General features: G+C 44.2%; 1 protein-coding gene across 3 annotated transcripts in view; it reads left to right on the forward strand.

The window, feature by feature from the left end:
- The first annotated feature begins 1,051 nt into the window (after window positions 1-1,051).
- The window catches only part of tnfaip2a (tumor necrosis factor, alpha-induced protein 2a), an 80,650-nt gene continuing 56,733 nt past the window's right edge, over window positions 1,052-24,968 (forward strand). For all 3 annotated transcript variants that reach the window (XM_004573139.2, XM_004573140.2, XM_076874246.1), the window contains exons 1-4: window positions 1,052-1,366; window positions 2,690-2,800; window positions 19,604-20,034; window positions 20,927-21,138. In XM_004573139.2, the coding sequence (XP_004573196.2) occupies window positions 1,345-1,366; window positions 2,690-2,800; window positions 19,604-20,034; window positions 20,927-21,138 (776 nt within the window). In that variant the 5' untranslated portion in view covers window positions 1,052-1,344. The remainder of the gene's footprint in view (window positions 1,367-2,689; window positions 2,801-19,603; window positions 20,035-20,926; window positions 21,139-24,968) is intronic.

A 24,968-nucleotide genomic window follows, 5' to 3' on the forward strand; every position in this document is an offset into this window, starting at 1 on the left:
TTTAACCCGAGTAGCGAAAGACCGTGGGGGTTTGAAGACGATGTGTCGGTCGGCTCAGATATTTGAAGTTTACACAGCTACATTCTCACCTGAAAATATGTTAAAAGTTTTTTTGTGACCCAGAAAGAGAAATAAGAGTAAAATTAAAACTAAGTAGCTGCCGCCATTGTTGGAAACTGGAATTGGCTGGGCCGCGCTATGAATTCTGCAATATGGTTTTTCAATTTTGCTGCCCGGGTGGAAAATCGGGAGAAATTCGGGAGAATTGTTGCTCCGGGAAATTTTCGGGAGGGGCACTGAAATTCGGGATTCTCCCAGAAAAATCAGGGGGGTTGGCATGTATGGTTGTGGCAACATCACTAACCTTGTCAAACACCTCAGAGTAAATCATATCACAGAATATGATGAGCTTATGTTGAGGCGAACTGAAGAGGAGGAGAAGGACAGGTGCTGCTAGGGCAAGACAGACGTCTCTCACGGAGTCCTTTAGTGCTGTAGGCAGGCAAGGTGTTCAAATAGTGCACAACTTCAGTTTTTTTATTTCTATATGATGAACTCTGCATTATTAAGTGATAAGAACAAGTAATCTGATGTCCTGTAATTATTATGATGCTATAATTTAAGATACAATAAATAAAATAATGTTTTGTACAAAGTATCGGTATCGGATCAGTATCGTCGATACCACCCTGAATATTACTTGGTATTGGATCGGAAAGGAAATCAATGGTATCATACATCAGTACAAAACAACAGGGTCGTGTGACAAGTATAACAGAGGCCTTGTTTTATTTCGACACACAGACGGTGGAGACGTCACTGTAAGTGGAAAGAAGAGACAATTGTGGAGCTTTTCTGTTGTATTGACTTGCTTCACCACAGTTTGTGGTAACATAAAGCAGCTAACATTAAGGTCGTGGAATGGCTGCGCTTAGAAGTCGGTCTGTGCCAGGAAACCATGAACTTTACCAGTTGTGAGAAGAAGAGATAGCTCATTTACGCAGATACATCAGGAAGCCATTTTAAACACGGACCAGCGAGGAAGGGAACAGGCAGGTTTTCTACATCTGCGTGTGTGGGATTGGCTGCCCGCTCTAAAAGGGGGAGTACGGTCTATGACAAGCACTCAAACTCACAGACACACACACACACAATCTGTGTGTGTCTCTTTGTGTGTGTCCTTGAGTGTTGATGATGATGCAGCTTTTCTGAACCGAAACTGAAAGTGTTCTTTCAGGATGACGTGAGGGGGATTCAGACATCACCTGCTCTCAGCTGCATCCAGTCCTGGTCCCGGTCGATCTGATCGTCGTCCTGCCCGCGCGGAAGTACTTTCAGCTCCTAATGAGTCATCAGAGGAGTAAAGGTGAGCTCATCTATGTTTCGGTTCAGGTTAGACTCAGCAGTAACACCTCCTGCTCCTGCTGCTCACGCGCCCTGCCCTCTCCCGCTGCTCCTTCAGACACAGAGCGGCCGGTGAGGAGATTAGCGGAGCTGCGGAGTCCCTGTCGTCGATTTGACGTTTGTGTGTGTGTGTGTGTGTGTGTGTGTGTGCTGGTGATCGATAAGCGGACTCATTGATCTGATTGATCGGACTGTTTGAAGTGTTTCCATCAGAGCTACAGCGGCAGGCCTTCAGACTGCAGGTGGTGCTCTGCTGGGGAAGTGCAGAGTCCGCACCAAACTCCGCTCAAAAAAACTCAAATTTACGGCGCAGCAGCGAGTTTCACTCTGGTGTTCATATCAGTGCTTCATGCTGCCGCTCAGGTTTAGCTGGAAAATCTGTGAGCCCTCTGCAGTGGACCCGAGCCTGTCAGCTTACACTGTATTGACTGTCTGCAGCAGGGCTTTCATCATCATTATCCATTGCAGTACTTATATCTATGTAGCGTCACAGCAGATGCCTTTGTGCCAAAGTAACTGAGGATAAAAACATGAAGGAGATTTTCCCAGCCTGGCTTTTTATAGCAGATAACCGCCTTAAAAATATTCTGCAGTAGATCAAAAACAGAAGAAAACCATGAAAACATACTACCTGATGCTGCTTAAGTAAATCAGAGCAAAGTTACAGAGGTTTGATTAGAGAGACAGCTAAGCAATCATTTGTAAAAGTTTAAATTTCTTCAGCATTGAACAGCAGAAATGAGGCTTTCATGTTGGAGGCCGACAGCACTGAACAAAACGGTAGACTTGTGCATAATAAGCAGCAAATAATGCAGAAAACAGATATTTTTGATGGTAAACTGGTCTCTGAGTAAACTGACAGAGAGAGAGAGAAAGAGAGAGAGAGAGAGCTGTGCAGGGAATAACAGCCAAAGTAAGAGGGAATTAATGACGATTTTTATCAAATGTGAAGCCCAGTTTTGATCTTTTGCTGCTAGTTAAGTGAATTTTAGTAGGAAAGCGATGAAACCTGATGTTTCAGAATATTTTAGATTTTGGCTTTCAGCACCAACGGCGTGTCTGTGTTGTGTGCCGTCAGGTGAACGAGCCGTGCTTTGTGTTTACATCTTTTTCCGTTTTCCCGCTCTTTAATCGTTGCTGTTTTAGCTGTTTTGCAGTTGTTGAAATAGTTTTGTGAGCTCTAAGCTAAGATTCTGGCAAAATACATTTATATTTAAAATTCGATTCAGGATTTAATTAATCTATATCAGCTGCACATATTCATTCATCATCTTACTGACTGCAGCAGGAGGTGCAGAGGAAAGTGGAGAAGAAGGAGGAGCCTGGAGCAAACTGCCAAGACTGAAGATCCCCTCAAAGATCTGGAAGAACCGCAAACTGCACAACAACAATGAAGGTGAGACCTGCAGAAGCCCTGCTAGAACCAGGTAGCTCTCCAGGACCACAGACTGTAGATGAAGGATGGACATAGCAACAGTCACGTCACCCACTGGTAGCTTTCGTGAAGGCTCAGTTTGAGGATTTTCTCTATGTTCGTTTTTGTTTCCAAAAATGGCAACATGTGGACGCTAATGGTAGCTAGGTTAGCATAGACTGAATGGGAGCATCTTACCGAGATGGTGCCTGCTAATTAGTGCTCAGTGACATCCAATCACAATACTTTCACCAGAGTTCTGCCCTCTTGGACAGTCTATTAGTACAGTAACCTCACAGCAACTATACGATTGGTCACATGATTTCATTTAAAATGGTTCAAAAGGCTCCAACAGGACAAACACAGTCCAGAAGTCCAGTTCAGGTGAAGCTTGCTAGCTACCAGTGTAGTGGCGAATTTCTGTCCCAAGCTTCGAAAAAATAATTCTTCCACTTCTTAATGTGAGCTGTTCAGATTTATTTCTGACTAGTACATACAAACAAAAGATGTCACGGTCTAAAAGACTATTTGCTGCTACAGCGCACATTTCCATTGCCGTCCTGGCTCACTCTAACCTGCTACCACACATGCGCTGTAATGTTTTCTTACCCGACACAAATTAAACGCGCAGCATTTATTCTCTAACAACATATTATACAAAATTAAACATGTAACATAATAACTGAAACAGTATCAAAAATATTTCTCTATAGATTGGCTCTAACATTTCCAGCCCCCTAATTGGAGGGCGTGAAGACTGACAATTAGCAAACACTTACAAAAGAGCCAAATAACATTAACACTTCCTGTATCACACATGGTCATTCAAATTATCTTTCACAAAACCTGTAACCGATCAGAACATATACTGTATTTTCTCATTCCAAGTTACATGACATTCTCACAGATCAAGCATAGCTTGTCAATGGGTCTTTCTAAGGTGTTAGTCTTTGTCTTGATGATCACACGCCGCACCAGACCCTTAGCATCTGGAATGACACGAAGAACTCTCCCCAACATCCACGAGCTTCTTGGCGCTGACTCGTCGACCACCATTACAATGTCCCCCACAGTTACATTTCTTCTGACCTGAGTCCACTTTTGACGCTCTTGAAGCATAGGCAAATACTCGCGCACCCACCTCTTCCAAAACAAGTCAGCAAGATATTGCACTTGCTTCCAACGGCGGCGGGAGTATGAGTCTTCCTTTCTGAAAAGTCCAGGAGGCAAACCCGGCTTTTTCTTCATCAGTAGCAAGTGGTTAGGCGTCAGTGGTTCCAGGTCTGTTGGATCATCTGTTACTGTAGTCAGCGGTCTGTCATTTAGTACTGACTCCACTTCACACATTAGTGTCAGTAAACCTTCATCATTGACCAACTGTTCCTTCAGTATAGACCTCAGGACCTTCCTCAAGGTTCTGATCTGCCTTTCCCATATCCCTCCAAAGTGAGAACCAGCGGGTGGGTTAAATACCCACTGGATTCCCTTTTGCATGAGACAGTCTAGAATCTTTGACTGATTCCACTCTTGAATGGCTCCCGTTCAGCAGCGACTAGGTTGGTGCCATTATCTGAACGCATGACAGATACCTGACCTCTTCTGCACACAAAGCGTCTGATGGCGTTCAGACATGAATCAGTGTCCAAAGTGTGCACAATTTCAATGTGCACTGCTCTTGTTGTAAGGCAGGTAAACAACACACCATACCTTTTTACTGTGCTGCGGCCATGCTTCACATTAAACGGTCCAAAGTAATCCACCCCAACATTAGAAAAGGGGGGTTCATCAGGTAGAAGCCTATCCTCTGGCAAATTTGCCATCTTCTGTTCCAGTGGTTTGCCTCTAGTTTTCCTGCAGATTACGCACCTTGACAGAAACTTCCTCACTTCTGAGTTAGCGGATGGAATCCAATACTTCTGTCGCAGCCGTGAAAGCATATACAGTCTTCCACAGTGCCCAATCTTCTCATGTATATCCTGCAAGATCAGTGTGGTGATATGTGAGCCCTTTGGGATAATGACTGGGTGCTTCACATGTTCTGGCATCCCAGCAGCTGCGAGGCGACCACCAACTCTCAAAACTCCGTCCTGCATCACGGGATCAAGTTTCCTCAAGTGACTAGTCTTTGTCACACACTTGCCTTTCTTTAACATGGTGATCTCTTCTTGGAATTGTTGACTTTGACAGAACTTAATGATCTCTGCCTCAGCTTGCACCAGATCTTTCAGGGTAAGTGTTGTCTGCATTGATTCGTTGTCTTGTTCTTTCTGTTTAGCGTACGTCTCTTTCCTTTTTTCACATCGTCGTAGCAGTAAGTCTTTGAGTTTGATCATCCATGCCACAGCTCTCTTCACTCGATGCCAGCTGGAATAGTGATTGATCAGCTTGTTCAACGTGTGAACATTCTCAGCTGCATTTGTGAGATGTACCATGGTTGCATGCCTCACTTCGCTGTCATCTTTATCAATCCTTTCCTTGTCAGGTCTTTCTGGCCACTGTCTTTCTGGGGTTTTCAGGAAAGCTGGGCCGTGGAACCAGCTTAGATTCTTCATGAGCTTAGATGGTGCAAGCCCTCTGGATGCACAATCAGCTGGATTGATTGCTGTACCAACGTACCTCCACTGCTGAGGATTTGTTAGCTCTCTAATGACCGCAACGCGATTGGCCACGAATGTCTTGAAGCGAAGATTTTCATTTTCAATATACTTCAACACAGTTGTGCTGTCAGTCCAGAATGTAGATTCAAGAAGATTCATCTGAAGCTCCGTTCTTAACATTTTGTCTGTCTTTGCAGCAACCATAGCTGCAGTCAACTCTATTCGTGGAATAGTGGTTTGCTTCATGGGCGCCACACGGGATTTTCCCATCATTAATGTACAGTGAACCCGTCCATCATTGCTGGTCATCCTCAAGTATGATGCTGTTCCATATCCACTTTCGCTCCCATCAGAAAAATGGTGGAGCTGTGCTGTTGCGACAGGACCGAAGTCCAATGGTCTCACACACCTGGGTACGGTTACCTCTGACAGCTGGCACAGCTCTTGTAACCACTTGTTTCACTTATGACTGAGCTGTTCTGGGATCTTATCATCCCAAGCAAGACCCTCCCTGCATAACTGCTGCAAGATCATTTTTGCAGGGAGAGTTCCTGGGGAAAGGAATCCCAGTGGGTCATAGATGGAGCTGGTGACGGAAAGTATTCCACGTCTCGTCACAGGTCTTTCTTTGATGTTAATCCTGAACTTGAATGCGTCAGACTCAGGGCACCATAGAACTCCTAAAGCACGTTCCATAGGCAGCAGGTCATGGTTCAAGTTCAGGTCTCTGACAGCTTTGGCTCTCTCATGCTCAGGGATGAATGAGAGCAAGGCACGACTGTTGCTTGTCCATTTCGTTAGGTGAAATCCTCCACCAGAACACAATTCAGTGAGGTCTGTGTATAACTGCATACCTTGAGTTTCCGTGGCAACAGACTTCAAGCAGTCGTCAACATAAAAATTTTCCAGGACTGTGCTTACAGCTTCAGGTGATGATTTGCTGCGGTTCTCCTCTGCTGTAAAGGCGATAGACTATTGCCTGAACCGTGTCAGCACTCCGATCAATGAGTTTGTTAAATCTGGCCCTTGTAGAAGTTCACTATTCAGTGAAACTCCTTGGTAGCTGGCAGCGCAGTCAAATACCACCCTCAGCTTCTTTTTTTGTGGATGATATACCCCATGGTGGGGAATATACCACTGTTTTCCATCCTTGCGGTTTAACTGTGTTGTTGGAACCTCAACGGCATATCCCTTGTTCAACATGTCACTCATGAAGGCAGTGTATTCTTCATGGAGTGCAGGATTCCTTTTCAGCTTGCACTGAAAGGCTCAGTGCACGCTGTAACACTGCACTTCGATTGTTCGGCATCTGAACGCACGACTTCTTCGTAGGAAGACTTATGGCATAGTGTCCATCAGTGAGACGAGTAGAGCTTGACACAGACTCCATGAAGTGGTGGTCTTATTGAGACATTCCTGCTTTATCATCACAGTGACGCTCTGGAAAGTCGTGGTTATACTGTCGTACAAGCAGTTGTTCCACGTTGTCGATGGCTATTCTGTTCACAATAGCACATGGTTGTACATCATTGGCTGCAGTATCTGTTTCTCTGAGTGGTCCATTCAGAATCCATCCAAGTGCTGTCTTTACGGCATATGGACCATTGTCCTCACTTGGGATCACCTTCCATGGCTCCAATATGGTGTATTCTTTAGTTCCAATGAGAAGCTCCACTTCAGCCTCAATATGAGGCAACCTCACCTCGCGTAGGTACGGCCACTTGTCAACCTCTTTCTGGAGTGGGATGTTCTCTCTGGAAACAGGAATACTTTTCTGTGTGAAGACCTTTGACAGTGCGATAAAGTTGTTGTCTGCCAGACTGCTGACTTCCAATTCTGTGAGCACATAACTCTCCTCTCGACTTCTGGAATTTATGGTCCTCAACGTTAGCTCGGTTCGTCTGCCTTGCACCTTCAACTTCCTTGCCAAGGCTTCGGTGCAGAACGATGCAGAGCTACCTGGGTCAATGAAAGCGTAAACCTCCACAGCCTTGTCACTCTTGCAGGACTTCACCCTTACAGGTACAATGGCAAGCACGCAGCTGCCTCCAGCCCCAGTACAGGCACTTGTCTCCTTTTCTTCAGACAACCCTGCTGGGCCTTTAGCAGTGCTACCCATATTGACCTCATCGGGAGGCTTCTCTTCCTCATAACTTGAGAAGTGCAACAAACTTGGATGCTTGAGTGAACAAACCTCACACACCATCTTCCTTTTGCAATCTCTGCTCATGTGACCCTCTTGTGAAGGCGCAGTTGAGTGACAGGTCACTCTGGTTCTTACTCACTCTGCTTCTTTTGTCCATTTCTGAACCTTGGTTAACCTTGATAGCAAAGCTGCTCCCATGTCTAATGTCTTTCTTCAACTTATTTCCTTGCTGTGGCTTTTTCATAACCTTGTCTGACACTGCTGTTTCAAGATCGCCAAAGAGTGGGTCGGACATGATCTTTGCTTGGCGTTCAACGAAGGCCACCAGCTCTGTGAATCTTGCTCTGTTGCAGCGCCGCTCCTGGATATCATATGCATGGATTCTCCAGCGCTCTCTTATTTTAAATGGCAACTTGGAAATGATGACCCTCATAGTTGCAGGGTTGTCCATCTCTTCCATATAGTCCACATCCTCCATGGCATTACGACAGCTCACCAGGAATACAGAGAATGCGCTCAACGCCTTTCCATCTTCAGCCTTAATTTGTGGCCACTTCGATGTCTTCTCAATTAGTGTGCTAGCAATCTGTAACTCATTTCCATATTTATCTTGAAGCAGCTGCAGAGCCCTTTCATACCCCGATGTTCAGGCATATGCTGACAACTCCTCACAAGATCACGAGGCTCGCCTCGAGTATACTGCTCCAGAAAATATAGCTTGTCTGAATTGCTATCAGTTCTGGTGTCAATAGCGTGCATGAATGCCCTCATAAACGACCTGTACTCCAAAGGATCTCCGTGGAACACTGGCACATCCCTTTGTGGTAACCGAGCCAGCTGTTGGTACTTTACAAGCATCTCTGTGATATCTGCCTGTTTCTGCATAACTTGATAAAGCTCACTTGGTCTGGTCTCCTGAAGTGAGACACCATCTTGGCGTTGGCTCGGCCCCTGCAGTGGAGTTCTATGTGTCTTAGGTATGGCCCCTGCTGCAGTACTTGGATCACCAGGATTCCTCCAAGAGGCAGACCTATCTATCTCTGTTGGCTTCCCTGGTGTGTGTTTTACGTTGCCATGACGATTTTCGTTATTCATCTTCAGGAGGTCACGACGTGGCATTACCGTAAGTCTGGTTTCACTCACTTGAGACTTAACCCCTTCACATTCCTCATACACTTTCACTTTGGCCGTAGACACTGCAATGGCTGTTTCAATTTCCAGTCTTTCCTTTGCAGCTTTAATTTCTGCTTCTTTTAACTCTAGAGCCTGTTTTTCTTTCAGAGACGCTGCTCGTGCCATCAGAGCTGCTCTGTTAGCTTCTTCCTTGACGCGCTCTGACGATGCTGTCGACACCCTTGACGTGTTGGATACTTTAGACTTGTTTGACACTCTAGATGTTTTTGACACTCTGGATGCACTGTCCATGGGAGTTATCTCTTGATCACATGTTTGTATTTCAATCCATGTATTAACTCTATTAATGAACTGCAAACATCGTTCTGACATTGGCTGAAACCAAAATTGTTGGTCAGCCTCCTTTTCCTCCTCATCTTTAATACACAGCAACACTGCATAATTGCATTCTTGAAACTCTTCATACAACTTCTTGTAAACTTTCAGTGCCTCTCTCACATCATTTACAGCCAGCAGAATTTCATGGCTCAAAAGTCGCTCAGTTTCATCTTCTTGTGCTGTCACTTGTCCTAATTTGCCTCTTCTCACCTTTGTGAGCTGATGCAGTTTGAACTCCAGACCTTTGTCTGTCATCGCCCTCTGGCTGTCATCACGCGTAACTACACCCACACTGTCATTAATGTCGTCCGCCATTGTAATTATATAACACCGCTAAGCCGTAATGATTTTCTTCGGCACAGCTGTCGGGTGGTGTACTGCACAAACTCCTTTATGCTACTTCCACAGGTAAGATGCATCTGACAAAACACTTTTTACTTAGCTGTTCGCCGTGTTGTTGTGTGTAGGCGTCCTTATGCCGACGATCCGGTGACTTTTCTATGTCTCAGTCGGTGGCTCTACCGCGGAAAACATTCCTCCGTTACTCGATAGATTTTTGACTTTTATGTAGTGGCGAATTTCTGTCCCAAGCTTCGAAAAAATAATTCTTCCACTTCTTAATGTGAGCTGTTCAGATTTATTTCTGACTCGTACATACAAACAAAAGATGTCACGGTCAAAAAACTATTTGCTGCTACAGCGCACATTTCCATTGCCGTCCTGGCTCACTCTAACCTGCTACTGTAATGTTGTAATGTTTTCTTACCCGACACAAATTAAACGCGCAGCATTTATTCTCTAACAACATATTATACAAAATTAAACATGTAACATAATAACTGAAACAGTATCAAAAATATTTCTCTATAGATTGGCTCTAACAACCAGCTATCCGGTTGTTCAGTGATGACGCGACGAATCCTACTTCCGGGTCTAAAGTAGTATGCGTTTAATATGGCTTTTGTGTTGTTAACATGTTTAATGTTATGTATTTTCTTCTATTTAATCTCAAAAAGCTCCTAAAACAGTCAGTGATCCCTGTTGACCTCCCTCTCCTTTTATTACCACTAATCATTTATTTAAGCTCAGTTTTTAAAACCTTAGGATGTAACTACAGCCCAGCCTATGCAGCAGTATATGAATGACTAACCTCGTATTGTGGATGGATTATCTCAGTTGTTCTCCTGGCTGAAGTTTGGTCCTTTTACAGCATCCTGCCATGCGATTACATTTGTTCCTGACCACCGAGAACACTCAAGTTAACTTTTATCGAGTGGAAAAAAAGTTAGCTTGTTTATATTATGCTAACATAGCTGTGTCGCTAGCGGTCACGTAGCACATCATTATATACCAGCTAGCCCAACTTCAGTAACCCTACAAACGTCACTGCTGTTTAGTTTTCTGTCTTCATTTATGTTGGAAGTGATAGCAGAGCTGTACGTTTGAATTTGTTTCCAAAACCCCGCAGTCAGGACATGCTATATTGTACAGTGGGGCAAAAAAGTATTTAGTCAGCCACCGATTGTGCAAGTTCCCCCACCTAAAATGATGACAGAGGTCAGTAATTTGCACCAGAGGTAGATGATAGGTTTGTAGCTTGTACCTATCCGCTGGAACGTTGAAGACAATATAATTACACTGCAAAGCAAGACACAAGCAGGCTGGTTTACTCATGCATGAGGGAAATCTGGCTGGAGCCAAGTGTCGTCCCACCACCTAGCCTCCATCAGACTCTCAGCCAGGCTCCCCATAGCACTCCTTTTATTGTGGTTACATGAATATGCATAGGGTCATTAACATATGACATCTTACATAGGTATACATGTGAACAAAGAATACTGTGTGTGTGTGTGTGTGTGTGTGTGTGTGTGTGTGTGTGTGTGTGTGTGTGTGTGTGTGTGTGTGTGTGTGTGAGGTCCAGATGTGACCCTGTGAAGACTCCCCAAAGCTGGTGCCAGGAGTCTAGCGGTCCATCTGAACAAAAGGCTCTTATACTTAAACAGATATACGTGTGTTTGCTATACCATATATCAGCAAGAGAAGATACGGCCTTTCCTAGGAGGTGTGTGATCTATGCCGGAACACTCTGTAGAGGGAGTGAACGCACTCCCCCTTCATGCTACACAGAGCTGTTACTTTAGGATGAAACATCCTTTCAATCCACCAATGATTATATACACTTCTAAGCATATATGAGTAAATATTTCTAAGCATAAATGACAATCAACAATACAAATCTAACATTTCCCCCCTTTTTGACCTTTATGCTTGAAAAGTTCCCAGTTATGAATACCTCATGTCTGACAGTTTCAATGCAAACATTGTTATATTCAGCATATGTCAAATCACCCTAAATTACTGAAAAAATACACAGTTTAACAAATGTATTAGCAGTTATCTCATTCCTCATTGATCTCATCTCATGGCAAACTGCATCCTACAAGCAAACAAAGAAATTGTTAATTTAATAGTGAAAATAAGAAAGCAACATTTTCAAAAACATCTCAGCTTGGTGATGCTTCCTGCGGGTGTGCAAATCACATGTCTCTCTGCAGGGTGGTTTGAGCTCTGCAGGGCGTCATGAATGTCTCTTCCAGATGTTTCCATCATTGTCCATAGGACCAGAGTCCAAATGTATGTAGAATAAACATTCAAACATACCAGTTGGTTTTGTTGTTTGTCAACATGGGTCTCAGCTATTTCCAGAGCTGCAGACTTCTCAGCACTCTAGTTTTATGGCCTCCCATTACCTCACTTCAGGCCTTCGTCCTGTGAGGGGGATATTTATGACTCCTTCATTGTCCACGCTCTGCAGAGAAACACCTCTGTGAAAACGGTGCAGGGTTCAGTTGTCTTACTGCTGTTATGATCCCAGCAGCCTTCAGAGTGTCATCATATGTACAGTATAGTGGCACCGCATTAGGTGATGTTCATAGGAAACTGCTGTCATCACCACCATAGCTTCTGGTTCCTGTGCTTTCACAGAATCATGATGTCATCCTCGACCTCCTTCTGCGCTGTCGATGGAGCTTGGCACGCTCCTCATCCCTCGAGTTTTCATGTTCCAACGCTGCTGAAAGGTTTAAGGCAGAGCACGTCGTACACCTTAGCTGTCTTCCTCAGCGTCAATATTGAATCTTTCATTTTATTTAAAATCTCCTGGAAGCTCAGTAGCACAGCTCTCTGTGTCATGTCTGCTGTGCTGAAGATGATCTCTGATCCTCCTGAAGCCTCTCTCCTGGCCTCAGCTCCCATCTTGTGGACGATCCTCTCAGGCACTCCTTTTCGTCACGCATAGTCCTGATTTTGGGCCTGCTGGATCTGTCTCAAAACACTCAGCTTCTCCGCCTTCCTCCGGGTTCAGCTGATTCAGCCGTCACGCCTCGCACTTGGTTGCCTTAGAGTTGATCAGAGGCTGGAGGTTGAAGTGCGAGCTTACCCTACGGGGGCTCAATCAGCACTCCCCCCTCACCACTGAAACAACCAAGTGTGAGATTTCTCTATTGTGCTGTCTTGGGGGTGCTGGGGTTTCCTGGGACCTCGACCTCTTTGCAGTGGCTCCAAGGTCTGATCTCATGATGGGCCCCAACCAGCTTGACCTTTGACCTCAACCACTGCCTGGGCTATGCCTGGAATGTTTCTTGCTTCTCACTGCTGCACCTGTATTTCAGAAAAACTTCTATTTGGAGAGCATGTCAACAATCATCAAACCACATTCTTTAGTTCAGTGAACTTCACTTATAGGCCATCAAAGCCTCATCTGAACATGGATGCACCACTTGCATAGGTTTAATACTTGTAAATAAACGGCTAATCACACAAATCACTGCAACAATAATAGTAAACATTGTTTAATGTTAATTCTGGACCCCACCTCTTGACGCATGGACACTCTCATGCGTCAACTCACCAAACCTGGATCCCTGTCTTAAAAACTGGCTCCACCAGGAGCCTGCATACATAAGATCTGGAAATAAAATCAAACTTCACACGTATAAACAATTATATCAAAAGAGTAATAAGCATTCAGCACGGGCAAGACAAGTGTCATGTGCAGGTTTTCTCAAATCATTAAATCACTATTGTTACCATAATTCGCCTCAAACATGGATCATCCCATGTGCTCAGTTAACATTAATGTAATCGGTGACTTCTCTTAAGCAAAGTCACTCCACTCACATATTATTATTATGGGCTCAAAGTGGCCAGCAAAGAGCCCATAATAAACTATTCCATAAATACCGTAATCTCTTATTTGTTTTACTCATGTCACTTGTCCGTTTCAGCTGAATCTTCCACAGCATTCTCAAAGAAACAAACATTAGCAATACACATTGACTGTGGTCAGATGGAGGTCAGACACAGGTCAACAGGTTCCAGAGGTGCCATAAAAACACCATAAAATCAACCATCAAAGTAACGTCACATTTTCCCAAAACACAGTGTAACAGCATCACCACTCATAACCTGTAAACACAGTTTTCCTCACACATAAACCCAAAAATCCTGTAGTAGGAAAAACATCAACCAGGTGTCCTGGTATAAATCATGTGAGCAAACCACATGAAGAACTGTAATGCTCGCTGAATCCTTTTTTTTAGGCTGGGACATAATTGTCCCAAATAAGTGGCTTTCTCGATCGGTCGTATAGCACTTTCAATTCCCGACGTGCAGATCTGCTTAAAGAAAAGAAATAAACAAACAAAATCAGTGCCTGTTCAAAAGATAAAAATGAAAAATAACAGAGATTATCAAACCAAACTTTCAGTGCACTGTGAAAGTATCAAAATAAAAAGGCCTTGTTAAGTCATGACACAAACTCCTCATCAACTTCACAACAGGAGAAGAATCATCAGCTAGATTCACTCCAAACCAACCATCAGCTGCACAACACACAACAGTCTAATGTCTTATTAACTTATGAGTTTAATCACCAGGTCTGTGCTCTTCACTCATTTAGGCCACAGATCTATTTTATTCAATTTTCCTTTTTCCCTTCATCATAAAACATGTGACATGCTGTCATGCACTTCACAAAAGAAGTTTGTTCTGACGTATTCAGAGTTGTATATCTAGATACAGAATTCACTCGCACATCAAAGCAGGGAACTCAGTGTTTTAGAGTTTCCACTCAAACACATCTCATCCACTCGTGCTAGAATTCAGTCACCTTTCATTAATCTAAACCCGATCAACTAATTTGCATATCAGCCATTAACCCACTAAGTTGACAGGACAACAGGAAAGCATGTTCAAAATAGTATCACAAAAGACAATTTCCCTCATACAGTAAATTACTTGCTGCATCAATCAAGCAGGAAGCTTCTCCCAATTTACCATTTTAACACTAAATTTATTGCCTGATCACTGATTCATCAAACCAGGATTTTTTTTTTTTCCCCACAAAGGTTAAATTGTTGTCCTGCAACTTGGAGAGTCAATTTTTTTTAGGATAAATTCAGTATTTGATAACAAGTGTCTGCTAAATTGACACTATTTTAACACTGATGAAAGATAACAAACTAATTTTCATTGCAGGTTTGTGTAATTAGACAGGTCTAATGCATGTCTGTGGAGCTGCATATCCAGCAGAGCATGTTCTTAAAGCTGCCTTTCCTACACACTTCTCTGCTATTATTTGATCATTTCTTAACTAATGTGCTATGAGTCTTCATGAGTCATTTTGTGTTTGGAATTGTTAGTAAAGTTAATTCATGTTCTGCTTGTTTGTGTGATTTTGTATGTTTCTATCTGTTTCAGACTCCTTCACAATTTTCCAACTTAAGCAGTCAGTTTTCTTTTCCCCAGATTTGCTAACCCAAATTTTGATTTCCCACATTTAATAACAGCATTCCTCTGTGTTTCCACTTACTCTCACTCTGTTGTCCTCTCCCACTTGCAACAGTCCCCAGCCGGCAGTTCTCCTTCAGCTTTGTCCTGTGTTCCACTGTCTCTTCTTGCCATTTTACTCCACAGGTGGCAAATGTCAAACTCCAACAGTCTCCTCAGTTCTCCTCAAAAGTTTTCTTCACATGCATAGTGAAGTTGCAGCTTGTTGTAAACACAGTGCCATTCATCCGATCAGTCAGGATGATGGGTTTGCTCTTCTCTGATGCTGTTTGTCCACATTGCTGCTGCTTGCTGAGACTTTTTGCTCAGGACTTGATGCTGTCTCTTTATCTGCCATGTTATTGCTTTGGAGCTGCATTCTTCAGGGAGGAGTGAGCTTGCTTGTGAGTTTGTGAGGTTGAGAAACACATTGCGCTGTATATAAGTCAGCCAGAACTTGGCCTGCATGTTTCCAATGATGTTTAACTATAAATTTCTTCCGTCCGACCGCTGCATGTGGAAAATTGATACAGGTCTGCTTTTCACCTGAAAGTGACAAACTAAGACATGTTCATTATCATCACTGCTTAATCAACACACATCTCTCTCTCTCTCTCTCTCTGTCTGTGTTTGTGTGAACAATCCTTTCTTAAAGCAGAAAATGACATTGTAGTTGTTTTTTGGCTGATCAACACAAAACCTTTTTCCTATGATTATTTTTCTTCGTCTACAATGTAATTTGTCTCTTTTTCACTCTTTTTTTTTTTTTTCCTTTACAATAGCTTGTGATCCGCAAAATCACTGCTCTCACTCACAATCAAAGGCAATTACTTTTGCACAGTGCACAAAAACACTGATGTCAGACACATTCACACTCACTTTTTCATCTGCATAAATAAATCATATGGCTGGAGATATGTGCCATGGTGATCCATAGGCATGATCACCAGTTTATTTAATTATTTTTAATCCAACAAAACAAATAAACAAAAACATGATGCTGATGCTACACACACACTAGTCAAGGTGCAGAAAAACTGCTCATGGAAACGCTGCACACTCTCTGTTTCCCCTCTCTTTGAGTAGTTCTCAGACAGCTCTTGATCTGATAATGTGTAGCTTGCTCATCAGCTCAAAAAACAAAAACAAAACTGCAACGCGACATCACACAGTAGTTGCAGCATATTAGTTGTTTTCACAGATGTGCTCTATATCTCAACAATGGCTCATAATAAGACGACAGTCTTCCACACAGGTCAAGTGCCTCTATGCACTTCATGAGTTTAAATATTTACCTATATCACTTCACCTCACATGTCATTGTACTGAATTTGAGCAACCACAAGCTTAATGTAGGTTACTTTTAACAACTATCCACCTCAATGGTTTGGCACACAGGCTGATGTCGAACAGGGCAAGCTAAAGAGTTAACATTTTGTGTCAGCAAGGGGTGGGGGGAAAGCCACCCACCAGAGCACAGCAGCTGATGTGGGCTGGCCTTTTCCACACACTCCTGGCTGCTTAAGAAACCATGATAACAACAACAGTCGGTGTCGCAGACCACGTGTTCTACTCCGCACACACTCACACAACAACAACAACAACAACAACAAATATCCTCACTCACAACCAACAAAAATTAGGCCTATTGTCTCAACGCAGTCTCACACAGTGACCACGTGCTCTGCCGCACACAGTGGCAAAGACTTACATAGCAGTGATCACGCGCTTTATCGCACACAGTGATAAAGACTTTCAACGCAACCTCACACAGTGGATGCGTGCTTTGCTGCACACAGCGGCAAAGACTTAAACTTACTCGGTGTTGCTTAGCGTGTAATGTAGCCTCGAATCCCGCCGATCGTCATTCATCGAGGAGAAAGGACAGACAGCGAATCCACAGGAACTTCCTGGCTGACGTCAGTCTTTCAGCGTGCCTCTCCCCCCCCTCGGTGAATGCGATCCCAGGGCTCCGGCATCGAAGGACCAATTAATGATAGGTTTGTAGCTTGTACCTATCCGCTGGAACGTTGAAGACAATATAATTACACTGCAAAGCAAGACACAAGCAGGCTGGTTTACTCATGCATGAGGGAAATCTGGCTGGAGCCAAGTGTCGTCCCACCACCTAGCCTCCATCAGACTCTCAGCCAGGCTCCCCATAGCACTCCTTTTATTGTGGTTACATGAATATGCATAGGGTCATTAACATATGACATCTTACATAGGTATACATGTGAACAAAGAATACTGTGTGTGTGTGTGTGTGTGTGTGTGTGTGTGTGTGTGTGTGTGTGTGTGTGTGTGTGAGGTCCAGATGTGACCCTGTGAAGACTCCCCAAAGCTGGTGCCAGGAGTCTAGCGGTCCATCTGAACAAAAGGCTCTTATACTTAAACAGATATACGTGTGTTTGCTATACCATATATCAGCAAGAGAAGATACGGCCTTTCCTAGGAGGTGTGTAATCTATGCCGGAACACTCTGTAGAGGGAGTGAACGCACTCCCCCTTCATGCTACACAGAGCTGTTACTTTAGGATGAAACATCCTTTCAATCCACCAATGATTATATACACTTCTAAGCATATATGAGTAAATATTTCTAAGCATAAATGACAATCAACAATACAAATCTAACAGTAGACTTCAACTGTGAGAGACAGAATGTGAAAAAAAAATCCATGAATCCACATGGTAGGATTTGTAAAGAATTTATTCGTAAATCAGGGTGGAAAATAAGTATTTGGTCAATAACAAAAATACAACTCAATACTTTGTAACATAACCTTTGTTGGCAATAACAGAGGTCAAACGCTTACTATAGGTCTTTACCAGGTTTGCACACACAGTAGCTGGTATTTTGGCCCATTCCTCCATGCAGATCTTCTCGAGAGCAGTGATGTTTTGGGGCTGTCGCCGAGCAACACGGACTTTCAACTCCCGCCACAGATTTTCTATGGGGTTGAGGTTTGGAGACTGGCTAGGCCACTCCAGGACTTTCAAATGCTTCTTACGGAGCCACTCCTTTGTTGCCCGGGCGGTGTGTTTTGGATCATTGTCATGTTGGAAGACCCAGCCTCGTTTCATCTTCAAAGTTCTCACTGATGGAAGGAGGTTTTGGCTCAAAATCTCACGATACATGGCCCCATTCATTCTGTCCTTAACACGGATCAGTCGTCCTGTCCCCTTGGCAGAAAAACAGCCCCATAGCATGATGTTTCCACCCCCATGCTTCACAGTAGGTATGGTGTTCTTGGGATGCAACTCAGTATTCTTCTTCCTCCAAACACGACGAGTTGAGTTTATACCAAAAAGTTCTACTTTGGTTTCATCTGACCACATGACAATCCTCTGCTGTATCATCCATGTGCTCTCTGGCAAACTTCAGACGGGCCTGGACATGCACCGGCTTCAGCAGCGGAACACGTCTGGCACTGCGGGATTTGATTCCCTGCCGTTGTAGTGTGTTACTGATGGTGACCTTTGTTACTTTGGTCCCAGCTCTCTGCAGGTCATTCACCAGGTCCCCCCGTGTGGTTCTGGGATCTTTGCTCACCGTTCTCATGATCATTTTGACCCCACGGGATGAGATCTTGCGTGGGAGATTATCAGTGGTCTTGTATGTCTTCCATTTTCTGATGATTGCTCCCACAGTTGATTTTTTCACACCAAGCTGCTTGCCTATTGTAGATTCACTCTTCCCAGTCTGGTGCAGGTCTACAATACTTTTCCTGGTGTCCTTCGAAAGCTCTTTGGTCTTGGCCATGGTGGATTTTGGAGTCTGACTGTTTGAGGCTGTGGACAGGTGTCTTTTATACAGATGATGAGTTCAAACAGGTGCCATTCATACAGGTAACGAGTGGGGGACAGAAAAGCTTCTTACAGAAGACGTTACAGGTCTGTGAGAGCCAGAGATTTTCCTTGTTTGAGGTGACCAAATACTTATTTTCCACCCTAATTTACGAATAAATTCTTTACAAATCCTACCATGTGAATTCATGGATTTTTTTTTCACATTCTGTCTCTCACAGTTGAAGTGTACCTCTGGTGCAAATTACTGACCTCTGTCATCATTTTAAGTGGGGGAACTTGCACAATTGGTGGCTGACTAAATACTTTTTTGCCCCACTGTATTTAGATAGAAGCTAGCGAGCTAACTCCCTGCTAACTTCTAACTCCGTTAAATGTCATAAATTCCGTTTTCATGGATGCCTGGATGTTAAACTCAATTGTTACACCTGGTAGAGCAGAACGCTGATCATTTTATTAAAGATGAAAGACTTTAGACAGTTTTTCAACTCTCATTAATGCCATAGTGATCGTTTGATATATGGACCTGCAGCGGAGTTTAGACCCAGACGCGGCTAGTGACGTCAGACTGAACAATCAGATAGTCTCCTGTGTCAGTGAAAATAGGCGACTCCCCTAATAAACAGGGGAAGTATAAAGACCCCACCACCCCATTCATGTGCAATGAAGGAAAAGACCAAACTGTTTGTTTATCAGGCTGTAAATATGTTTATTTGTGCTGTGAAGTTTTAACATGGGAGTCTATGGGGGTGACTCACTGCTGTTTCTGCTGGATGTCATAGGAACTGCAGGTGTTTGGTTCACATGAAGAATGAGAGCTAGCAGGACCTGATCTGTTGATGGATTTAGCTCCTGTGGTTTTTTGCTTCTGATGCTTTCTGTTTTCTTCAGGGGATGAGGTCAAGCAGGTGCAAGTGGAGAAGGAGGAGCAGCTGGAAGAATCAAGCAGGAGGCTGATAGAGAGGGAGGAGGACCTGTTCAGCTATGACTCGGTCAATGAGGAAGAGGAGGACGAGCTGCACAAAGACTTCGAGGCTCTGCAACTGAAGTTGTGGATGGCCATCAATGACACCTTCACCCCCTCCTCCTCTGCAGGGGAGCTGAAGGTCCTGAGGAGTGCCATGGTGTCTATCCAGCAGCAGGAGGCGCAGGACCGGCGCTGGAGAGACTGTCAGGAGGAGCGAGTCCCAAGATGGCGTCCTCAGAAATGTCTCAGCATCCACAACATACTGCTCCAGAACATGGTGGAGGGCCGAATAAAGGAGGCTGCCAAAGACACCTCGGGAGGAACCGACTGGCTCTCTTCACCTGTGAAGAGACAGGTTAGTCACCTGGGAGGAGGTGTGGGAGGAGCTCTGCTGGTACTCAGTTTGAGCTGGATGAGAGTTTTTTTTTAAAAATTCAATTATTTATTAGATTTTACATTTTATAATAACAAATACAAAAATACAACAACCAAAAACAAGAAGCAAAAAATCAAAACAAAAACAAAAGAGAACAAGAAAAAAGCAAACAAAAAGAACAAAACAAAAAGTCAGGTAGACATGTAGGTGCAGAAATTGCCCCATTGTTCCACCAAAGCTTCCGTCACATGATCTTACCTTCCCAACATCTTTTCGCAAGTAAAGTTCCCAATCATTCTGGCCACATTTTAAGCATTTGAGTATAGGTGTCCTTTCAGTATTCCAAAATGACACAGGCACATGTTACTGGTGCAGTGCTTAACACTCTAAACTGGTGTTTATTTAATTGTGGCACCTTTCTTTTATCTCCTAGTAGACATAATTTAGGTGATTTGGGCAAGTTACAAACCTTCCATCCCTGCATATAATTCAATACAGTGTTCCAAACTGAAAAAACAAACAAACAGCGGGCATTCAGGGGGCATGTATCAGTACCTTTGGCTTGTTGGCATTTCCAACACAAGTCCTCTCTACCAACACCCATTCTATACAGCCTTGAAGGAGTATAATAATATATATTAAGATTTTTTACTGAATAAATTAAAATTATTCTTATTCAATTAAAATCCAGTTTATCTTGTTTTTCTCTGCTCAATGTTTGCCTAATCTAGCCATTTCAAAAGTATGCTTTAATAATCTATATTGGGCAGGACTAATCCCCCTTTTTGTTTTGGTTGGGACAGTCGATTAATGTTAATACGGGGTTTGATGAGAGTTTTTACCCTACTCCCTGTTCGATGAACCTGTCCAGGTGTGTCGAGTGGGAAGATGTGTGAAGGAAGACCTGCTGACGGTGGTGAGGAGGGTGAAGAACTGCTACCCTCCTCACATGGACATCATGAACCTCTACGCCGGCCTGTACCATCAGGAGTTCTCGGCCCACCTCACTCAGCTCACCGCTGCAGGGCTGGACGACGATGACTGCAGCTACCTGTTGTCCTGGGTCAACCAGTACTACCCACAGTGAGTCTGTGTGGCACTGGGTGTGGCAGCGCTGCCCACAGGCCAAAGAGCAGAGTGCTAATCACCATAGCAACAACCATAACAACAACCCTGAAACAAATCAATGCGAACCTAAACACTTCTACTGAGCTTAACCATGACAGCAGAACCATTACTGGGGAGCCGTTATTGCAGAACTGTCACAGCAGAGCTGTTACAGCAGAACCGTTACAGCAGAGCCATTATTGCAGAACCGTTTCAGTAGAACCGTCACAGCAGAGCCATTAAAGCAGGGCCATCACTGCAGAACCGTCACAGTAGAGCTGTTATTGCAGAACTGTAGCAGTAGAAGCATCACAGCAGAGCTGTTACAGTAGAACTATTACAGCAGAACCATTACTGCAGAATGGTTACTGCAAAACGGTTACAGCAGAACCGTCACAGCAGAGCTGTTACATCAGAACTATTACAGCAGAACTATCACAGCAGGTCCTGTCTGAGCATCAGTCCTCTGCCTTACCTGAACACAGCCCAGATTCCTGCTGCGCTGTGAAACATTCACAATTATTTATTTAAACCATCAGCCAGACCTGTAGGTCCCAGTTCTGGTCCACAGGCCTTATCTTTATCCTCTCTGTAATAACCACTGGCTAGTTTCTTTTGCATGATCGTATTCTGTCGGAGGTCCCTCGTTGCTATCCGACCTCCGTAAACACCACAGCGGAGGGAAACAGAGCGAGAGAGGAAAACACACACACACATATACACACAGGCAGGTTGACCGGTCGGGGCACCGTCCGACCCTGACAGTACCCCTTCCTCTAACGCGAGCCACCCGGCGACCCACCAAACTTGTAAGGGTGCCGGTGGCAGAATTCTCTCACCATGGCATCATCGAGAATTGCGGACCGCGGCACCCAGGAGCGCTCTTCCGGACCATACCCATCCCAATCCACCAAAAACTGAAAACCTCTACCGCGATGCCTAGCATCCATAATGCGGGTGATGGAGTATGCCGGGGCGCTGTGGATAATCTTTGATTCAGTTTTGAGTGGAATGTGTTTGGTTGAGAGCCATACCTGCTGGCCCACCTGGTACTCTCAGAAAAATTATGGCTCTTAAATGGTTCTTCAGATGTCTTCATGGTTCTTTAAAGAACCATCATATGTCAAAGAACCTTTTTATTTTGTAGATGGTTCTTTAGGTACTACAAATGGTTCTTTAAAGAACAAAAGGTTCTTCATCCTTAGCTATCTAAATTTGATGGTGTAAAATGGCATACATATTTGTTATAATTATAGTGTGAATTATACTGTGTGTTTTGTTTGTGTACATGTGTGTGCAAAGGGGGAGGGCGGGTTACCTGGCAATTACCCTTTAAGAGCAGATGGTAGGAAACTGAATATTCAAATAAAAGTTAGAAATACTTGGTTAAAAATATACTGGTGGCAGGGGTGGGGGCCAAAGCCTAAAGACCCTACCCCCAACACCCCTAACCCTGCAAACCCACTGATCACAAATAATGTGGTAATAGAATATGGAATTTATTATTAAGACGTTTACTGTACTTTAGTTTTAAGTTTTAATAAAGTATTACTATTTTCTGTTTCAAGGCATTACTTTTGAGATTATTATACATATTAGAAAATATAGCAAAATGATAATACTAATTATTGTAAACTTTATAAACCACCCAGCAGTATGTAAAGTCAAATTATAAAATACAAGTAAATAACAATTGTACAACAGAATGTCAGTGTAATGAACACACTTATGTGTAGTGAACACACTTATGTGTTCATTATCGACACACTGTCACAGGCTGGGTCTCCGACCCAGCACTCTGAGTTTTCTTTGTATTTTTTGATATGTTATTAGTTTGTGTTATTTCCTATTTTGCCTTTAGTTTAGGCAGTTATTGGTTATTGTTCCTGGGTTTTCTATGTTTTGGGGTTTGGTATTTATTCATCACGTGTTGGGTCTGTTGTGTTGTCATATTTAGTTGTTAGTATTTCCTGTTTTATTTTGACAATGTCATGTGTTCTTTGTTCATTGTATTTAGCTTTCTCTCCTGGTCCTGTCATTAGGTTTATGTCTGTCAGCTGTTCCCCCATGTGTCCCCACTTCCCCTGATCACCTCATGTCTGTATTTAAGCTTTTTGTTTTCTTCATGCCATTGTCGGTTCGTCTGTTTATCTCACCAGGGTCACAGTTTTAGTCATGGTCTTAGCCTGTTTACCTCACCTCAGTCATAGTTCTAGTTTTCATCTGTTATGTATTATTAGTCTTAGTCATGGTCTTTGTTTATTATTTTTCCACCACAGTCATAGTTTAGGTTTTGGTCTCAGTACCATTTAGTATTTTGTTTCTTAGTGTTTTGCCTGTTTGTTTTTGGTCTCTTGGTTCATTTCCCTGCCGTCTTCGCATTAAAGGTTCACCTTTCTGTTAATCATTACAATTCCTCGTCATCATCTGCTTTTGGGTCCTGTTTCCACACACATCGGCGCACCCCGCCGTGACAGAACGAACCGACCAGTATGGACCCAGCGGATGCTGCTCTCACCGAGTGTCTGGAGGAGACTGCTCGGATCCAAGTGATCCTCGACCGCATCTTTACAGCGCCCGATTTAAAGAGCAAGCAGGTAATGGTTAACGTTGCTGAAGCTATTATGGAGAGGGATCCCCGCCTTCTCCAGCTCCCGGACTCACCTGCCATAGTTGCTGCCTTTACCAGGATAAAGGAGATGCTGCAGGCCCAGGGACTGTCGAGTCAGGAAATGGCTTCCAGCACCCACCAGTCACAACAACCCCACAATCAGTCATCTCCATTGCTGCCTCCGGAACCTGAGTGTGTTCGTGTCGGTTCGCTGAGATTCGCCACAGCGTCACCACCTCTCAGCTCACCAGTTTCCACGCCCTCATCACAGTCTCGCCATACTCCTGCCACGGTCCAGCGCGAGGAAGCGCTGGACACCGTTGATTTAGATCACGACGAGCGTCAGTCGATATACTGCGCTCTATTGGAGGAGGAGCTCCGGTGGAAGCCGTGGCTCATTCCGGAGCACGAGCACTCTTTCCGGGGAACTCGACTGGCTCTCGGGGGACCTCGGAGTTACCAGGGACTTCCACCTATTTCACCGCCGTCTTCCACTCCTAAGAAAAAGCGGCGTGCGCGCCGCCGACGCTCCATTACACAAACACAAGTGAGTGATTATATCTTGGCACCTCATGTTTTTTCTCCGGAGGTTATGGAAACTGACACTACTTTTCCGGTTAATGAGCCCGGCTATACAGAGACTGTTTGCCCTGGAAAAGCTAGCCATCAGGCTCAGCTAAGCTGCTGTGGGACTGCTATCCAGGCCGGTTTGGAGACGGAGGTACAGCTGGTGCAGCCAATTTCAGTGTCAGTCGGAGGGCCCGGGGAGCCCGTCCGGCCTCATGTTTCGTTTGCTGGAGGTTCAGGAGAACCCAGCCAGCTTCATGTTTCGTCTGCTGGAGGTTCAGGAGAACCCAGCCAGCCTCATGTTTCGTCTGCTGGAGGTTCAGGAAAACCCAGCCAGCTTCATGTTTCGTCTGCTGGAGGTTCAGGAGAACCCAGCCAGCCTCATGTTTCGTCTGCTGGAGGTTCAGGAGAACCCAGCCAGCCTCACGTTTCGTCTGCTGGAGGTTCAGGAGAACCCAGCCAGCCTCATGTTTCGTCTGCTGGAGGTTCAGGAGAACCCAGCCAGCCTCACGTTTCGTCTGCTGGAGGTTCAGGAGAACCCAGCCAGCCTCACGTTTCGTCTGCTGGAGGTTCAGGAGAACCCGTCCAGCCTCACGCCACGTCAGCTGGCGGGCCCGAGGAGCCCGTC

The sequence above is a fragment of the Maylandia zebra genome, linkage group LG15 (assembly GCF_041146795.1).
Source record: "Maylandia zebra isolate NMK-2024a linkage group LG15, Mzebra_GT3a, whole genome shotgun sequence".
In the NCBI taxonomy this organism is placed as follows: Eukaryota; Metazoa; Chordata; class Actinopteri; order Cichliformes; family Cichlidae; genus Maylandia; species Maylandia zebra.